Source organism: Phragmites australis, chromosome 8 (assembly GCF_958298935.1).
Source record: "Phragmites australis chromosome 8, lpPhrAust1.1, whole genome shotgun sequence".
Taxonomy (NCBI): domain Eukaryota; kingdom Viridiplantae; phylum Streptophyta; class Magnoliopsida; order Poales; family Poaceae; genus Phragmites; species Phragmites australis.
Genome location: NC_084928.1, coordinates 4,557,950 through 4,576,339, shown reverse-complemented (window position 1 = coordinate 4,576,339; position 18,390 = coordinate 4,557,950). Strand labels below are relative to the sequence as shown.

Genomic DNA, 18,390 nt, shown 5'->3' with positions numbered 1-18,390 from the left:
TGAGATTTGTTGAAACTCACTTGAGATTATGTGCGGGAAACACTTGAAAATTTTGTTGAAATTTACTTGATATTATGTGTGTTAAGCATTTGAAAATTGTTGAAACTAACTTTGAGATCATGTGAGTGAAGCACTTGAAATTCATTAAAACTCACTTGAATTTATATGAGTGAAGCACTTGGAATTCGTTGAAACTCACTTGAGATTATGTGCGTAAATTTTGTTAAAACGCACTTGTGGTTATGTGTGTGAAACACATGAAACTTGTCAAAACTCACTTTGAGATTATGTGCGTGAAGCACTTGAAATTCATTGAAACTCGCTTGAGATTATGTGCATAAAATATTTGAAATTAGCTGAAAGTCGCTTGAGATTATGTATGTAAAACACTTAAAGTTTATTGAAACTCACTTGAGATTATGTGCGTGAAATACTAGAGAATCGTGAAACTAGTAAAACCATTTGTGTGTGAATCACTTGAAACTAAAAAAACCATCTGTGTTTTTTTAACAAAACAATTCAATTCTGTTTGCTAATCAAACAAGTCCAAAGGGTGGACAAGAAAGATCGATATAAAATGCAGAGATGACGCACAAACTGAGTATATTTCTGTTTTTTTTTAAAAAAATAACATTTTCTGAAATGTGTGTGAAGCACTTGAAATTTGCTGAACGGTGAACTCGTTTTCAGTAACTGAATATTATCTGTAAGTTTCCTAAAATATGTGTGAAGCACTTAAAATTCGTTGAAATTCACTTGAGATGAAGTGTGTGAAGCACTTGAAATTTGCTGTGACTCACTTGAGGTTATGTGCATAAAGCACTTAAAATTCATTAGAACTCACTCGAGATTATGTGACTGAAGCACTCGAAAATTTGTTGAAGTTCACTTGAGATTATGTGTGTTAAGCACTTGAAATTTGTTGAAACTCACTTGAGATTATGTTCGTGAAGGACTTGAGATTTGTCGAAACTCACTTGAGATTATGTGCGGGGAGCACTTGAAAATTTTGTTAAAATCCACTTGATATTTTAGGTGTTAAGCATTCGAAAATCGTTGAAACTCACTTTGGGATTATGTAAATGAAGCACTTAAATTTTGTTGAAACTCACTTGAGTTATTTATGTTCGTGAAGCACTTGAAATTCATTAAAAATCACGTGAGATTATGTGCGTGAAGCACTTGAAAATTTTTGGAAACCCACTTGTGATTATGTGTGTGAATTACTTAAAATTCTTCAAAACCCACTTTGAAATTATGTGCTTGAAGCACTTGAAATTCCTTCAAACTCGTTTGGGATTATGTGTGTAAAACACTTGAAATTTGTTGAAATTCAATTGAGATTATGCGCTGAAACACTAGAGTATCATGAAACTCAGAAAAACCATTTGTGTGTGAAGCACTTGAAACTAAAAAAAACATTTGTGTTTTTTAACAAAACAATTCAATTCTGTTTGCTAATCAAACTAAGTCCTAACTCCTAAGGTGGACAAGAAAGATCGGTATAAAACGCAGAGATGACGCACAAACTGAGTTCAATTATGTTTTTTTATTTAAAAAATTCTGTTTTTTAAATTAAAATTTGCATTAGAACGCTGTTATAAAACCGCGCTCGCCACGAGTTCCCCTCCCGCTCTCATCCTGCCTTCAGCCTTCTGAAACGCCTTTACTCACCTAGCCGCTCTCCTTGCCAAGAGCCGGGGCAGTTTCAATCAGCGCCATGCAGCCGAGCGTCCGCGAAATGGCCGGCGGCGACGGCGGGGGCGGGCCGCAGGCCGACGACTTCTTCGACCAGATGCTCTCCACGCTGCCCTCCGCGTGGGCCGACCTGGGCGCCGGCAGCAAGTCGCCCTGGGAGCTCGCCGCGGGCGCCGCCGCCGAAGACCCGGCCGCGCAGGCCTTCGGCGACGAGTCGGCGCTGCTCGCGTCCCGCCTCCGGCAGCACCAGACCGGCGGGGACAAGTCCTCCACTGTCATGCTGCAGCTCAGCGACCTGCACCGTCACGGCCTGGCTGGCGGGGGCGGCGGAGGCGAGGAGAACGGGGGCGGCGGGTTCTCCGCCCCGCTGCCACTGTTCACGGACCGGTCGGCGCCAGCGCGGGAGGAGATGGAGGGCGGCTTCAAGTCGCCCAACGCCACCGTGCGATCCCTCGTTCTAGACGCACTCGATTCTCCATCTCTCTTCTCCTATCGATCTGATCTTTCGTTACTTTCTTGAGCGTGCATGCAGGCAGGTGATCATCACGCGCTGTTCAACGGGTTCGGGATGCACGGCGCTGGCGCCGTCCAGCCACAGTTTGGGCAGGTAAGGCCGCCGGTCACCTCTCAACCGCTATATGTTAAGAACCCTTCTTTCATCCATGTTTCTCGTGAAGTCGTGATAATAATGAGTGTTTCCTTTCCCTCCATCCTGTCGCAGGGAGGAGCAGTGTCGCCTCAGAGCCTGGGAGGACCAGCAGCGAGCGGCGGGGCGGCACCAGCTGGAGCAGCTTCATCGGCCGGCGGCGGGGCAGCACCGCCGCGGCAGCAGCGGGTGCGCGCGAGGAGGGGGCAGGCCACTGATCCCCACAGCATCGCCGAACGTGTATGCAACATTGCGACTCCCCGCCCACCACCTTTCCCTTCTCTGAATTATTCTTTTTTTTTTTGGAGAAGATGTTCCTACACGGACGTGGAAAAAAAAATGGCGAAGCCTCAACCTTTACATTCTCTGCAATTCCACATTATTGCGAATTGCTAATTTTCTCAGAAGAACTTTGTGTCGTTAATTGACCTATAAGGTAACCAATCAATGTCCATGAACCATCCGAGAATTTTCATCAGCAAAAAATGACAAGCCTGAAGCCCGTACCCTACATTCTATGATCATGCACATTATTCTACAAACTTGCACAGCCCTTTTCTGAACTTTTTGTGTGCCATTTTGCAGCTTCGGAGGGAGAGGATCGCGGAGCGGATGAAATCGCTGCAGGAGCTGGTCCCGAATGCCAACAAGGTCTGCAGTTCTGCACCCCCTCCTCTCTCCTTTTCCCTCCCCCTCCCTCGCGTCGTCGTCGTAGCTTACCACTGTGCGCTACCCGTCGTCTCGCTCTCCGGCGAAAAAGCGCCGAATCTTTCCTGACGCATCGCGCGCGTGCGACGGGGTGCTTGCCCATTTACGTGATCGCCGCGAGCGAGTGGCAGCGATAGGCCAGCTAGGGCAGCGAAGAAATGGGCCGGCAGGTAGGTGAGGCAGAAGGGGCTCCAGTCTTGTCTAGATCAGGGGCCGGCTGATGTGATGTGCTGGATACTACGTACTGTAATGTCTCAAATCATTTCTCTCTGTTCTTTTCTTTTTTTAATTTTCGCCTCAGCTTTGAGAATTTTGTTTAGCAGGACTCTAACTCTAATCTTCACATGTTTGTATACTAAAATAAATTGATTTATATATTTATTTTTAGTGTAAAATAAAAATAAAATATCTCACACAAATATTTTCGGTGTAATCATAACTCTAACATTACAAATTTTTAGAGCTAAAAATACTCAACTTAAAAAATTATTATATAGAGTTCCAGATCTGAATGAACCGGAGAACAGTCTTCCGCCACCGCCCAACCGGTGCCTGCCTTTGGTGCTGTGCACTGTAGTAGTATATGTGGAGTGTACTAAATGGGCACGTGAGCGCATTCCATGCCTTGTTTTGCTCAATTTCTCGTAGTTTATCACCAGATCAATGGCGGCATGTCTATCGATCTGTTTATCACCAGATCGAATTTGGCGCTCTTAATGAAGTTACTGCTAGTGTGTGCAAAACAGTAGTAACAAAAATGAAAAGAAAAGAAAAAAGTTGTGGACGTCGACACTGAAATGGCGACGTGGGGTTGTTTTGCAGACGGACAAGGCGTCGATGCTGGACGAGATCATCGACTATGTGAAGTTCCTGCAGCTCCAAGTTAAGGTGATGCTACTTCTGAACATTGCTGGCTACTGATAGTTCAGCTGTCTTTGATCCTGGCCAGCGGCAGTGCTGACTCGCTGACTGCAGGTTCTGAGCATGAGCCGGCTGGGCGGCGCCGCCGCCGGCATGGCTCCTCTGGTTGCAAGCATGTCCTCAGAGGTAACTGATGAACACTCTACACTGGCAGGTCAGAGATCAGTTGCTTGTAGTTTCAATTCTGAGAAGCATCATCATCACTTACACGTGCAGGGCAATAGCAATGGGAGCATCAGCAACAGCGGTGGTGCAAAAGGGAGTGTTGCAACCAAGGGCAACGGCAACGGCGAGGGCGGCGGCGGGCTGCGGGTGACGGAGCAGCAGGTGGCGAAGATGATGGAGGAGGACATGGGCACGGCGATGCAGTACCTGCAGGGCAAGGGCCTGTGCCTCATGCCCATCTCCCTCGCGTCCGCCATCTCCTCCGCCACCTCGTCCGTGTCGCTCCTCTCCCGCCCACCCGTCCGCCACGCCGCCGGCGTAGGTCAGCCGCACGACGGGAACGGCGCCGCAGCGATGTCGCCGGCGTCGGCTAACGGTGCCGGAGGTGACGATCCGCGGCCGACAGTGGCGGCGGCGCCGGTGGCGGGAATCAGTGAATGAGGCTGGCCACGCGACAACTGTATCAAAAGAAGGGTGTAACTAAAACCATGTCATTTAGCATCATGTCATACTATCGTATATTCGTTTCTCTTAATCTTTCATTTGTTAAAGGGAAATCCAGTGGATTATTATATATGCCCTTCCTCCATTGCCACACGTCCTTTGACCTTTTAGGCAACAATGTCATACGGATGTGCATAATTTATCATAATAGTTCGTTTGTGTTGAATAAGCATATAAAAAAATCATAAGATATGTGAGAAATTCAACTGATGAATGAATATAATGTAAGAGAAATTAACAAACGAGATTAAACATGTGTACGTGAATGGATGTGGAGTTATATTTCCTATCAATGTTGTGGCTACCGTGCATGAATGCAGGATGATGAAGACATCGTTCCTCTTAAGATATGATGCAGTGCAGCGATTATCGATGGAGACGTCTTTGATTTATTTCCTCTTGAGAGATGCGGCGTTAGTGATTGAGACGCCGGTGAGCGATGATTACATTATACTGTCTTTGATTTATTTCCTCTTGAGAGATGCAGCGTTAGTGATTGAGACGCCGGTGAGCGGTGATTACATTATGCTGCTCAATGATGGGCACGACGAACGAGCGAGCGATGTGCAGGCTACTAAGCTCGATCGTCGATCCTCCCTCCAGTTCGCACGTCGTCGTCATTGCTGGCTCAAGAAAACAAATGCTGAGGAGTAAGGGCATGCATGTTTAATTACTCGATACGACGAACTGGTTGAAAGATTTGCAGGGGGAGGAGAGGAGGTGCACGCACGTTACTGAAGCATATAGCTTCCAATCCCCGTATTAGACATTTGGCTTTGCAGCTGTTTGGTCATGCACAGAATCCTTTATTTGAGGTGCCCAACGAGTAGGCAAAGGCCGGCATATGGGCGCTGCCGGGATCTTCCTCGACACCAAAGCTGGTTCGGATTCACATAGTGTGTTTGTTTACTGATTTTCTACATCTTGATCTTGTTGATAAGTATAATTTTAAAGAGAAATGTGTTTAGTTATCAATATCTACTGTTCAGTTTAGTCAAATAGATGCAAATATATAACTTTATCCTGACTCGGAAAGCGAGCTTCACTGATTAGCAGTTTAGTCCAACGGATACAGACTTTGTATCCACTTATACAGACAGACTCACTTATCAGTGTCATAAAATTATCTTCATGTGAATAACCAATCACAATCTCAATTATTCTATTTGCTCATACAATCTCAAATTCAGTCAATAAAAATAAGCATAAATCAGCATGTTTAGACAAATACAACCAAACAAACACTTTTTTTTCAATAAATATGACTCCGCTCAGTTTGCTTCTCTTCAGCATGATTATATGACGTAGCTCCATGAAATCTCATCCGAAAAACAAAGCTCACTCATACCTTCTATATAGGGATGGGCATGAACTGATCTACGTGTATCTATTGATATTCAGCTTACTCAACTAAATAGATAAGTTTTCTAACTCATTTTATCTAGTTGATTCATTAAGTTGAATCAGAGTGGAACAAAACCATACGTGGTCGGAAACCCGCCAGCCTTACTGTGACCTAAAACTAAAATAGCATACATGCGGAAATTGGTACTGAACCCGCGCCCGTGTGCCCACCTGATTTCAGACGCCCGTCGGATCTGACCCTTGGGCACTAGCGCATACAGCAGAAGCAACAATGCTTTTGCAGGGCTAGTTCGTGATAGCATACATGCTCCGATCGATGCTCCCACCGTACGTATGCAACCAGGCTAGCTGGTAGTAGTAGTAGTCATTGCCTAGTATGTTCATTCTTCACGAGTAGAGATGCAATAAATACATGTTACTTTCTACCCGGAGGGGTATTTACTCTATTAGTAGTTGGGATAGAATATTTTTTATACATATGCATCTGTTAGCTGATAAAAGACACACCCATTAGATAGAGCGGGTTCGGTTACATTCTTATAGTACCTAAACTTTTTTACCCTTGGATCTCCCAGCAGGCCATAAGCCCACCTCCATTCTATTCATCCATTCATCCGGCCCATCGCCCATGTAGCCCGATTGCTGAAACCGCAACGGCTTGACCCCGTGAAGGTGTGATTGTATGAACCCTAATAGGTGCATAGGCCAACCTTGACAACCCTGTGAACTCTATGTGGTGGTTGTGGCTGTGTCCCTCACACCCTCGTATAGGCGCACATTCGTCGCTACTTATCGGTTGCCTTGTCCTTGGTGGCTCGGCCCCTCACAGGCTCACACTGCCGCTGATCGCGATCACCGCCACACTATGATAGTCAGTCGCTCTTGCCTCCCAGGCTCCCGGCAACCCGGCTGCCACCTCCCAGTGCCCCAGTCGGCTAGGTGTGAGGTGCCTAATGCCCTAGCCCGCCACACGCCCCAGATGGCTAGGTGTCAGCATCATAGGACGCATTGTGTCGTCGCCCTCGCCACGTGCCCCCGTCGCCCGTTGCTCCCTCTTGGCCACTGCCAGCCACTACCCAGTTCGGCCAGTCCCGACCAGCCACCGCCAGATCTCCTTCTAGCTAATTGCTGCCTGCTGATTGATGAAATGGGTGTGGGTAACCCATTAGGTACGAGTATGGGTAAAATATGTACTTGTGGATGAGTATGGGTATTGTAGCAAACGTGTTTGTTTGAGACAGGTACGAGTATGGGGTAGTAAAACCCGGTAGGTCTGGACCTATTGCCATCTATTCACATGTCGAGATGAGACAAGCCAATCCAGGCAAACTAGGACCTTGCGTGTCCATAGAGAAAGACGGTGGCCACTGGCCACTAGCCAGATGCAACTGCATGGGTAGGTGAAGGTTTATCTAGCCCTTAAGTATGATTTTGGTAATCAAGGATAATACATACGAACTAATAATTATGTTGATAATTGTTAGTAGGTTGTTCGATAGGTAATGCATGAAAGATTGAGTATGGATTCATTGAGAAATGTCATATGATGAAGAGTGATGCATCAAGATAAATGGGGCTCTAGGTGGTGCTCATGAGATAAAGTAAAATCTCAAGAATATTGACAATAAGTGTGAATGCTAAGTTATTTGTGAAGATCAAGTAACTAAATGTATGGGATTGTTAATTAAGTTTTTATGAACTAACCCATGTGTTATATGTTTGAGAGTGAGTGAGGTTAGGTTCCATATGAAGATTGATAATAAGAGTGAAGATAAAATTACTTGTGAAGATCAAGTGACTTAAGATATAAAATTGTCAATTATGTTTTATGTACTAACTCATATGCTTTGTACTTGAGAGTGAGTTGGAGTTAGGTTCCATAAGAAGTTATAAGTTGAATTGGGATATTCAATATGCCAAGTTAGAAGAGCAAAATCAAGTCAAACTTAGTGGACAACTTGTGTGCTTGATACTTGTGGTTCATATCTTAATGGTAAATTGGATGAAGATGATGTGAAAAAAAAGGAGTCTTCCACAGCTTGTTGTGTGTGAAAGTGCATCTAGCCATTATGTGTAGTTTTAGTAATTAATGACAATACATATATACTAACAATATTGTTGAGTTTGTTAGTAAGTTGTTCCATATGTGATGCAAGGAGGAGACATATGCATCAAGATGAATGAGATCTTAGTGATGCTCATAATAAGAAAGAAAAACTCATATAAGATTGGCGATAAGTGTGAATGCTAAGTTACATGTGGAGATCAAGTAACTAAAGATATGTCATTGTCAATAGAGTTTTATGGACTAATCAGTGTGCTTTATGCTTAAGAGTGAGTTGGGGTTAGAATACATAACAAAGCATAATTTGAATTGAAATCATATATGCCAAGAGTGAAGAACAAGAGTGAGCTCTATATATGATAAAGTAAATTTATTGAAGATGTTGGATACAAAATGGTTTTCTATGGCAAGACGGTGAAGTGCAAGCAAGACTCGGCTGCGATGGACCATCCGGTGGTAAAGGGCAAGCAAATAGCTTGACACTAAAGGATCAAGACGATGGTGAAGAGTGAGTGAAGGCTTTGCGCAAATAGACCGTGTAAGTCCATAGGAAGCTATGGGTGACTCGCGTCAATCCTATGAAGAATCAAGAAGAGATGGAGTGAAGATTATATGAAAGTTGGCAACGCTCAAGGTTTGAAAGAAATAAGCGATACTTAAAAGTATTCAAAGGATCAAATTAGATCAAATGGGTTTTACATTTGAATTTGAGTATATGTATGCCGCACTATTAAGAGGGATGCAACGTAGAGCTAATTTTTGTGTCTCAGTGCTCAAGAGTTTTCTAACAAACCTAAAGTGAGAGTTAGCTTAAGGAGTCCGGTGCGAAAAGTGTGGAAGCGTCCGAATTGGGTTTTGGAGTATTTCTAGTTTGATCCAATGTGTTTGAGATCATGAATTCAGTTGGTATGTGTAACCTTCTGAATAAGATTTCCATAAGTCCAAAATCGTCAAAATCGGACTTCGAGATCAAAAGTTATTGTCGTTTTTTAGGGGTCAGTTCTGTTGAACTCAGAGGTTCCGGGTGGAATCCGTATTTTCCGGGTTTTGGACCCTCCGGATGAGGCTCTAGGTTGGGGTCTTGGTTTGAGCCTTCTTTAGTTCACCCAGAGTCATCGCGTTCACCCGGATACTCCCAATTTTGGTGTTCTGTCCGAAGTCTCCATGATGAGCTTCGAGCAGAGTCCTCGGTTAAGCGTTCTAGTGCCAACCTGGAGTCTTCGGGTTAACCCGGATACTCCGGGTCAGTAAAAAAGCTATGTAACGGTTAGTTTTTGGGGGTTGGGTATATATACCCTCTCACCCCATCCTTTGTTGCTGTTGCTTGCGCATGAAAAAAAAACCTTCTAGAGCCAAAAGAACTCCGTCACACTCCAATCTAGTGTATGATTTGAGAAAAAAAGTGAGTTGGGTTGAGAGATTACAAGTTTGAGTGCAATTGAACATATCTTCCATCTTGAGCACTCGGGTTCATTGGAAAGAAGCTCGCGAAGCGTTTGTTACTCTTGGAGCTTTGAGCTCCAAGGCGGCTAGACGTCGCCGGCGAGCGCTCAAGGTTGTGGTGTGTTGCGAAAAGTTTGTGAAGGCTTCAATTTCACCTCCGGAAGGGAAGAAATCAAAAGTAGAAACCCAAGCTCAAGTGTGACCGAGCTTGGAGAGAAAAAAGGTTGAAAGAGACCCGGCTCAAGTGTGACTGAGCTCCTCAATAGAGACGCAGGAACCTCTAGAGGAGGTGTCCAAACTTCGGGAAATAAATCTTATGTCTTCTCTCTTGTATCCTTATTCTTGAGTTATTGCTCAGCATTTATGAATATAGCTCGATCTACTTGCTCATGTGAAATTGATTGTAGGTTCTCTGTGGATCTGAAATCATCACTTGAAAAACACGACTTCATTTGGTTTGAGATAGAACTCTTTAGGCGTACTTTAATTTCAGTTTCAAGTTTATTCTCTGCTAAACCCGGAAGTTCCGGATTTAACCCAGATACTCCGGATACTGTACAATAAGATCTGAACCCGGAGTATCCGATAAACTGTATTTTCAAGATTTTCAACTAGAGTTTTCTTGCATATCTTTTGCTAGTTTTGAATAATCCTTTGAGCTCATGAGGGTTGACGCATGCTGGGGGGGATCATGTGCTTATGTTTTTGCATGTTGACACGAAAGGGGGCTTATAGCATGAGCACATTTGTGTCTCATGCCCATACGTGGGTTGACAAATGGGATCAAGCTATTGAGGATGTTGTGGACGAGGAATGGCTGCACTTTGAGGAAGCATATGTGGAGTACCTGTCTTGGTTCGTGCCTTGGACATGGATCTAGGTCACATACACGCTGATCGAGCTTTCGCGATACGTGTCGAATGTTTGTAACATGTACTTTACACACCGAGACCATGTGCGTTTGCTTGAGGTACGTAGAGTAGTTCGTGACTCCTCATTTACCACACTTGTTTGTACAAAAAAATGTCTAATCAAATAAAACTTTCCTTTACAGAGGGACATGCTACACCAGGTTGAGGTTGAGGCACAAGCAACCAACGTGTGGATTGACAGTAGCCTCGAGGTCTCCAGGTCCTAAGTGAGTGTGGTGTTAGGTTGGATCATCTGGCAGGTGAACAAGGTCTTTAGGTCACTCAACTGCAGGTCGTCCTCAGACCCTGCAATGGGACCATGAGCGTTGGCTCCTCTCCTGCCATGCCCATGAGCCCTCTTCACCAAGCCACTGCACCTACTGGTATGTCCGACCTTCATCGCCAAGCCGTTGAGGCCATCTTTCACCCCAAATTCTAACCCCTACTACGGTGGCACCTCCGTGAGGAAGTCCTTCTTCGGGGCCAGTGACCCGCACTACAGTGGCGTTTGGGCTAGGCATTCTTTCTCTGGCATCGGTAACCCGTGCTATAGCGTCATAGCATCCAGGCTAGCCTTCATCAATGTTGACGACCACTTCTACGTCGGCAGCATGTCCACGCACCCTTCCTCCAGGACCTGGGTCCTTCAAGTTCTCACGTCCTCGGCTTAGGTACGACACTCACTTATTTAATATCCAATTGTTACATATGTCATGCTTTTATCGGTGCTAATATGTTTTCTTTGTTGTTCCATGTGTAGAGATCAACGATCTCGTGGATGTAGAGATGCAGGGTAGCTACATGGAGTTACTCACCAGGGACGATAGTCAGGTCCCTAGGCACTCCTACATCTTCAGATACAGTGACGAGCTTAGTGCGTTGCAGCTACCTGGCGCGCCATTAACGGGGAGACAGACCTCCCAAGATGACTACGCCATTCCATTGTCCACTGGATGGCCTGCGCAGGCGATCATTCCACCGGACTCTCTGATGTACTCACTTGACCAGGTGAGAGCACAGAAGTGCAGGGTCCTAAGGGCAGATGTGACCTGGGGATCGTCCCTAAGAGGGGACGTAACATATATGCTACTATGTCATTGTTAGGTTCATGATGTTATATTATTATCGGTGATATGTGCTATGCTAATATCATTGTAATGCTACTTTCTTCATGCTACTATATTATTGTTAGTGTCATAATATTTTTCATGTACCGTGTTTTTATTTTTTGATTCTATTCAGACCAAAGAGTCGTACCACGAGCATTGCAAAACAATCATAATAAATACGTCGACCTGGCATACAATGGCTTATATGATACCCCTAGTGGTGTTCCAGAGTTTCGCCTAATATGACTTAGGGAATGTAATAGGGCGAAGATCGATGGGACGGTACACAAATTACAATGCCGTCCTGATAGTGGTTCTAATCGTATTAACTTAGAGTGAACTACGAGGAGGCTCATAAGTCCCAATAATCTCCAACACCATATTGCACTGATGAAGGAGGGGGAAGAGCACGAGGTGGATGATGAGCATCCCTATTATGGCACGGGCACGTGCATCATGGATTGATGCATACAGAAGGGTCATTCAGGTGTATTATAGAAGGACTTGGCATATTTTTCACCTCCCTCTGCAAGTCAAAGATTTGATCTCATAGGTGACTGATGTAACCTTGGATATGCTGTAGAACAAGAGGATTGACCCATCTCATGTACTAACAGTTGTCGGGGTCATCGTCAGAGGTCTGTAGAATTATGAAGGTCGCAATGTATAGTGTTCTCAAAAAAGGATATGAACCGGCATGGTGATAATGTTTTCACCCTACCAGGAGGACATCGGAATAATTGACAACCGCCTTAAATGCTCTCATCATACATCTAAATGATGCAATTGTAGCCATATGAGCACTTGAGCTATGGCTCATTCGGGTGCTCGTAAACCCTTATGTGATCTGGAGGACGAAAATTGCTCCTATCTTACAAAGGAAAGTTATAGAGATGCTCCTCGTACTTAGTTAAACCAAACGAACCCTCCTATCTCACTACCGGCCGCCCTGCTCCGCTTCTTCCTCTCCCTCTCCTATCCTAGCCTCCATTGATCGATATGCCTTTAGTTTCAAGATATATGAGCCTTCTATAGATGCGTTGAGCAGTATACGTCCTTTTATCGTGGCGTAATATTACTGTCAAATTTATGCTACACTCACATATCTAACCGTGATAATAAAACATGTGTCATATTTTCAGACATAGCATTTTAAGACCTAACATTTTCACAATTAGCCTTCTTATCAATAGACTTTTCAGATATAGCCTTTTTAGAAATAAACTTTTTAGACATAGCTTTTTTAGAAGTAGTCTTTTCAGAAGTAGCTTTTTCAAAAGTAGCATTTTTAAATATAGACTTTTCAGAAGTAGCCATTTCAGTTGATATGATCACACCTTACTGCAGAATCAACTACTTTCTTAGGGCCGATTTCTATAGATTTAGTTCATGCATCAGTACGAATCCGCTGCATAAATAGATGATCTCCTCGTCACATGTAGAATTAAACCATTAGCCTTAATCTCCACAACTCTGATAAAAATGACATCCGATCATTTCCTAGAGAAATACTTGCCAAATACTACGCCTAACGGGGTCGAAGTGCCTATGTGCTAGTTTGGAGATCTTTGTAGGGTCATGAAGTCCTCTGAGTTCTCCTACACCTACGAAAAAAGGTTCTTCATATGCTGAAACTACGAGTATGATCCACACTACGGAAGCACCAATATTGGCTTCTATCGTCAGGAAATAACTTATGACAAAACTACTTCATAAGTAACTAAGATTTACCACTTAACATTTTGGTCTTCATTGCAGTCACCGCCACCACTATGTGACTTCTTATAGTGGCTGAATAATAAACATACGGAAGCGGATGTGTTCCTCTTTTACACCCAACACCACACTGTTTGGAGACACTTACATGAGATGGAAGCCGATGATAGGAGGGAGGCTATGCGCAAGCTCATTTAGGGGTAGCAGCAGAAGATGAGGGTGGAGCATAACCACATGATGATGGAGACCTGTGAGGTGGAGAGGGCGAGGAAGTGCGAGAGGGCACATCGGATGCGTGAGGCAGGACTGGAAGTGGCTAGGAAGAGAAAATACATACGTTGCACTCAGTAGACTAGATGTTGTGACCTTATTGTTTGCATTCACTAATGCAGGTTAGGTTGACACGCGATACTTGTTTAGATTATAATGGTAATGTGATGTGCATACCTATGTTCGTGTATGTCGTAGTTCCCATTAAAATCACCATGTTCAACTTTCCGTTTCCGTCAAATCCAAGTATCCAAAATATCATATAAATATCTAATAGCACTGGACAAATCAATAACAAAAAATTTAGGGCACATTTACCCTACACTGTTGCAAATAAAATTAAATTTAGCTGTAGCAAGGTGTCACTCGTTCACGGGGCGAGATTAAAGTGTCTACAGCAAGATCTTTCCCGATGAACGGGAGACACGTGCCCATTACCTATTTTTAAATCTCTAATCGGCAGGGCCCATAAAGTATCGCCTGTTCATGAGCCAAGATAATTACACAGTTATTTCAAAAATTGTAACAATGGGCTATCGTCGTCCATTTATCAGACGACAATAGTCTATTGTTGCATCTCGCCTGATAAACGGATGACCGTAGACTATTATTATAATATTTTAAAATAACTATGTAATTTTGCAAATATTAAATATAAATTCGAGTTCCGGCCTGAAGTACCCCCGACTCGTCAGAAAACGACCCGCGGATCGGCCTCCCTCCCCAGCCCGAACCCAATGCGTAGCGCACGCCTTCTCAAAGCCCAACCCAACGACAAAAAGGTCACGCCGAGACCGGCCTTCGTTGCCGCCACGACCCGCCCAGCCCAGCCCACTCCGCCGCGCGGCCTCAACAACGTCGGTTCGGGCTCACGCCTCCGGCGAGTCCGCGTCAAACTTTTCCATAGCCAACCCGCGCCGAACCGTCTCGGCTCCCCTTTCCCCCATCGTCTTCGTCCGACCTCCCCCTCGGACCCTCTGCTCCCGATCCGGCTAGCCTCGCCGAAACCCTAACCCTAGCCCGCCATGGCCGGCTCCGTCCCACCCACCGGTGCCGCCAGGGCCGTCGTGCTCCGCCTCGACGACCTGGCGCTGCCCCCGCGGTACCTCACGGTCCCCTCCCACCTCCCTGTCTCCGACCTCCTCGGCTCCCTCCCGCTCCCCTCCTCGTCCTACTACCTCACCTCCGATGGCCGCCCGCTGCCGGCCTCCTCGCCCGTGTCCTCCCTCCCGCCGTCCGCCTCCGTTCAGCTCCGCATCCGCGCGCTCCGCGGCGGGGGCGGCGACGGCGGGGCCACGGGCGCCGAGTCCCGCGACTGCTACCTCTCCATGTATCTCTCCAAGAAGCCCGACAAGGCCGACCCCAACGAGGCACGCCTCTCCCGCTTCACCTGCTGCGCTCTCTCCGGGGTGCCCCTCACCGCGCCCGCCGTCGCCGACCGCCTCGGGAACCTCTTCAACAAAGTGGCACTTGTCGAGGCGCTCCTCCACAAGCGCCTGCCCAAGGCACTCTCCCACATCCGCGGCCTCCGCGACATGATCCCAATCCACCTGCACCCCAAGCCGGACGCCGACGCCTCCGGGGAGGAGGTCCGGTTTCAGTGCCCCATCACCGGGCTCGAGTTCAACGGGAAGTACCAATTTCTCGCTCTCCGCGGGTGCGGTCACGTGCTGAGTGTTAAGGCATTCAAGGAGGTGAAGACGTCCGTGTGCTTGGTCTGCCACAAGGAGTTTGATGAGGCCGACAAGATGCCAATCAATGGGACCGAGGAGGAGGTGTCGGTCTTGAGGAAGAGGATGGAGGAGAAGAGGGGGAAGTTGAAGGAGAAGAAAGACAAGAAGGACAAGAAGGTGGGGAACGGCCTCAGTGGGAGTATACATGCTGCTGCTGCTGTTGAGGCAGGGGCTGAGAAGTTGGGGAATGGAAAGAATGGGGAGGCTGCTGCAGCCAAGCGGTTCAAGGCTGCGGACCATGCACCAGCCTATGCGAACAAGGAAGTGTATGCATCGATTTTTACATCTTCCAGGAAGTCGGATTTCAAGGAGACTTACTCATGCCGATCACTTCCGCTTGGAAGGAACTGAATTGATGCCATGCCAGGAGAGGTTGCATGGAGGTTAATCTCTTGTACTGATTTGCTTCGTATCGTGGCTCACTCACAGTTTTGAGGGTTTTTGTTTTAGTTGGTGGTGTCATTTATGTTTGATTGCTGATGTGGCGCTATGTATTTTCTCTGTTAGAGCAGCGAAAATTTATATGAATGATGTGTGAAATATGCAATAGTTCATCTTGTTGTGCTCAGAATGTGCAAAGCTCACGGCACGCCAAAAGCTTATTGAAGACATCAGTTGATTTTGTCTCACAAAAGATTTAACACCACGGTTGTCTAGTTGTGCTCAGAATGTGCAAAGGGTGATGTGGTTGACTCCAAACCTTTTTAATGGAGGAACACATCCATATTTGTTTCAATGAAATGTAGTACCTTTCTCTGTCTGTTTCTTGATTTCTAGTCTTTTTTATCTGTAGGCTTGAGTTTTTTTTGGCTCGTATACATGAAAAATAGTTTCAGGCATAATCTTCGGTAAGTGTATGCGTCCATTTTGATTTTTGATTTTATTTATTTGATGGGTGTCATGCTCCTATTTTGAATTGAAACTATACAGATGTATTCCTAAGGTACATTGGATTTCTGAGTGATTAAATATATTTGTAAAAGCAACCTTATGAGTATTTAACTGATATATCATTGTGTTTTTTGTTGACTCTTTCAGACAAGAAAAGGCCGAGAAAAGTGTAATTCCAGGATGCAAAATTTGCTTTAAATTTGAGACAGAAAAGAAAGCCTGGCATAAGAAAAGGATAATACTTCTGTGCCCTGTTTTAAATGCACGACTGTCATATTGCTGCTTCATGAATCATGATACAGCAAGCGGCACATAATAGTGTACTGTCGTTTGCTCATGACTCAGCAAGCACATATGCAGCATTCTACTCTGTTTCGATGTTTTGTATGTGAAGACATGTCTATCATATTTGGAGAAAGCACCTTCATTCTTATGGACCCATGTTCTTCTAAAAGCTGTATTCTCATGGTTTCTCAAAATTACAGAGTGCTTCTTGCTTTCTTGTATGAATGTTCACCAGATATTTGCTTCGGAGCCGTTATTCCATTGGAAATCAGAGACCTTTTGTCTTTGTGATAGATCCGGCCATGGTCACTGATGATGACTGTGCCACTGACAGAAGATTTTGCATCAATAACCCCATCTCATTTTTCTTTTATTTCTCCCTCCATTCTTGTCATTTTGGATATCAACACACTCAATGTACACTTTTGCACTTCGACCATTATTTTTTTGGACATGTTAATGAAATTTATAAAAATAACGACCATTATTCCTGTCATCGGGCGGCGCCGCTAGTGGGGGGAGGGGAGGGGTCCGCTCACCTTGGGGCCGTGTCGATTTGGTCGGCCGTCTCGGGTAGGTTGGGTTGGTCCGCCGCCGCTGACTGGATGTGTGCCGCCACATTACGATGTCGGCCTCGGCAGGCGCTTCCTGGTACTTGCGTGCTCATGGACTCCCCTCGTCCGTTGTTGTAGATGGATGCTGCAGCGCTTGCCACTCTTCTGTCGAAGATGTAGGACCATATGCCGGAGGCGGTTACCGTGTTGAAGAAGGTGGCCAACGATCACTTGAGTTCGGACAGTAACCCTGCAACTGTGTAGCTCAACACTGCACTTCTAGAGGTTGACTCCATTGCGGTGGACTTGGAGCAGCTAGTGTTCCAAGTTGAGGATGTCCTGCGCGGCGTCTCGTGCCCAACCATATTGGTTTGGTCGACAATAGCAGCGTGGCAATTGAAGAGGAAGCATCTGGATCGAAGGACATTTATGACGACGACGTCCTTCCTGCTAACTGGAACTCGGATGACGTTCCGTGTGCTGATACGGATGATGGCGTGTCCATTGAATCTGATCGTTCATGGAGGTTGTAGTCGGGTCGGATGTTGGTTACTTTAGTAGTGAGAAATGGTGTCGAATTGTTGATAGTAGACCTTTTGATATTTTGGGAGTTCAACTGACAATTTGAACCCTGCAAGGCCTAAAGTTGGTGACTTTATGAATGCCTGGTTTGCGATGGTTGTATGCTATTTTAGTTTATGTAGGGCTAAGTTGGTTAGTTTTAGATTGCAAAGATTTGGGATTGCAATGTAAGAACTATGAAGCTAGATTTGTTCTAAATTTGTAAGGTGGTTTAGCTGACCTAATGTCTGAGTGTAGCACCTAATATTGTTGATCTGCCTGCTTGCTGCTGGCAGTAAAATGCAATTGGGTGCAATTAGTATCTGAATAGATGATTTTTGCATATGTGTGCCCATCGGATAGTCATCATATGATATAATGTTATGAACTAAAGGACTGCTTTCTTTTGTAATAATTGTTACATTTTAACTATCCTATTAGATCGTAAATTCATGCATCATGCCTGCAGCCTTGAATGCTATTTTTTTTCCATTCTAATAAGTGTATTAGTCCATATTTGCTTATGCAGTGTACAATGTGATCCTATTTGCTTGTGCTCACTGAGCAAGTTGGTACTGGTTTATGGCAGCACGCTAAACTGCATTTGTTTTTTAATTAGACTGCAGTGCATTGGGAGCAGTTTATGTTAATTTATATTTTGATTCTTCCAATTTGGTTTGTAGCTTCCAGGAGAAGAATCATGCCCACAAATCTAGCAGAGAATTATGTTAGGAATTACAACCGTTTACGTACAAAAATATATGTATGTATTTCTGGTTCATTAGTGCTTCGTGCCATGAAATGGGTATCCTACATGCTGCTCTGCTCTTTGAATTTGGAAACAC

The 18,390-nt window shown here is 45.1% G+C and overlaps 2 protein-coding genes across 2 annotated transcripts; both read left to right on the top strand.

Moving 5' to 3' along the window:
• Positions 1-1,656: 1,656 nt before the first annotated feature.
• Positions 1,657-4,802, top strand: LOC133925787 (transcription factor LRL2-like). Its single transcript, XM_062371541.1, has 7 exons — positions 1,657-2,140; positions 2,231-2,305; positions 2,420-2,584; positions 2,930-2,995; positions 3,875-3,940; positions 4,028-4,099; positions 4,190-4,802. Exons 1-7 carry the CDS (start codon positions 1,721-1,723, stop codon positions 4,577-4,579), a joined length of 1,254 nt encoding a protein of 417 aa, XP_062227525.1. The 5' UTR covers positions 1,657-1,720; the 3' UTR covers positions 4,580-4,802.
• A 9,594-nt stretch (positions 4,803-14,396) lies between these two features.
• Positions 14,397-16,714, top strand: LOC133926368 (uncharacterized). Its single transcript, XM_062372288.1, has 2 exons — positions 14,397-15,637; positions 16,293-16,714. Exon 1 carries the CDS (start codon positions 14,547-14,549, stop codon positions 15,603-15,605), a length of 1,059 nt encoding a protein of 352 aa, XP_062228272.1. The 5' UTR covers positions 14,397-14,546; the 3' UTR covers positions 15,606-15,637; positions 16,293-16,714.
• Positions 16,715-18,390: the final 1,676 nt, after the last annotated feature.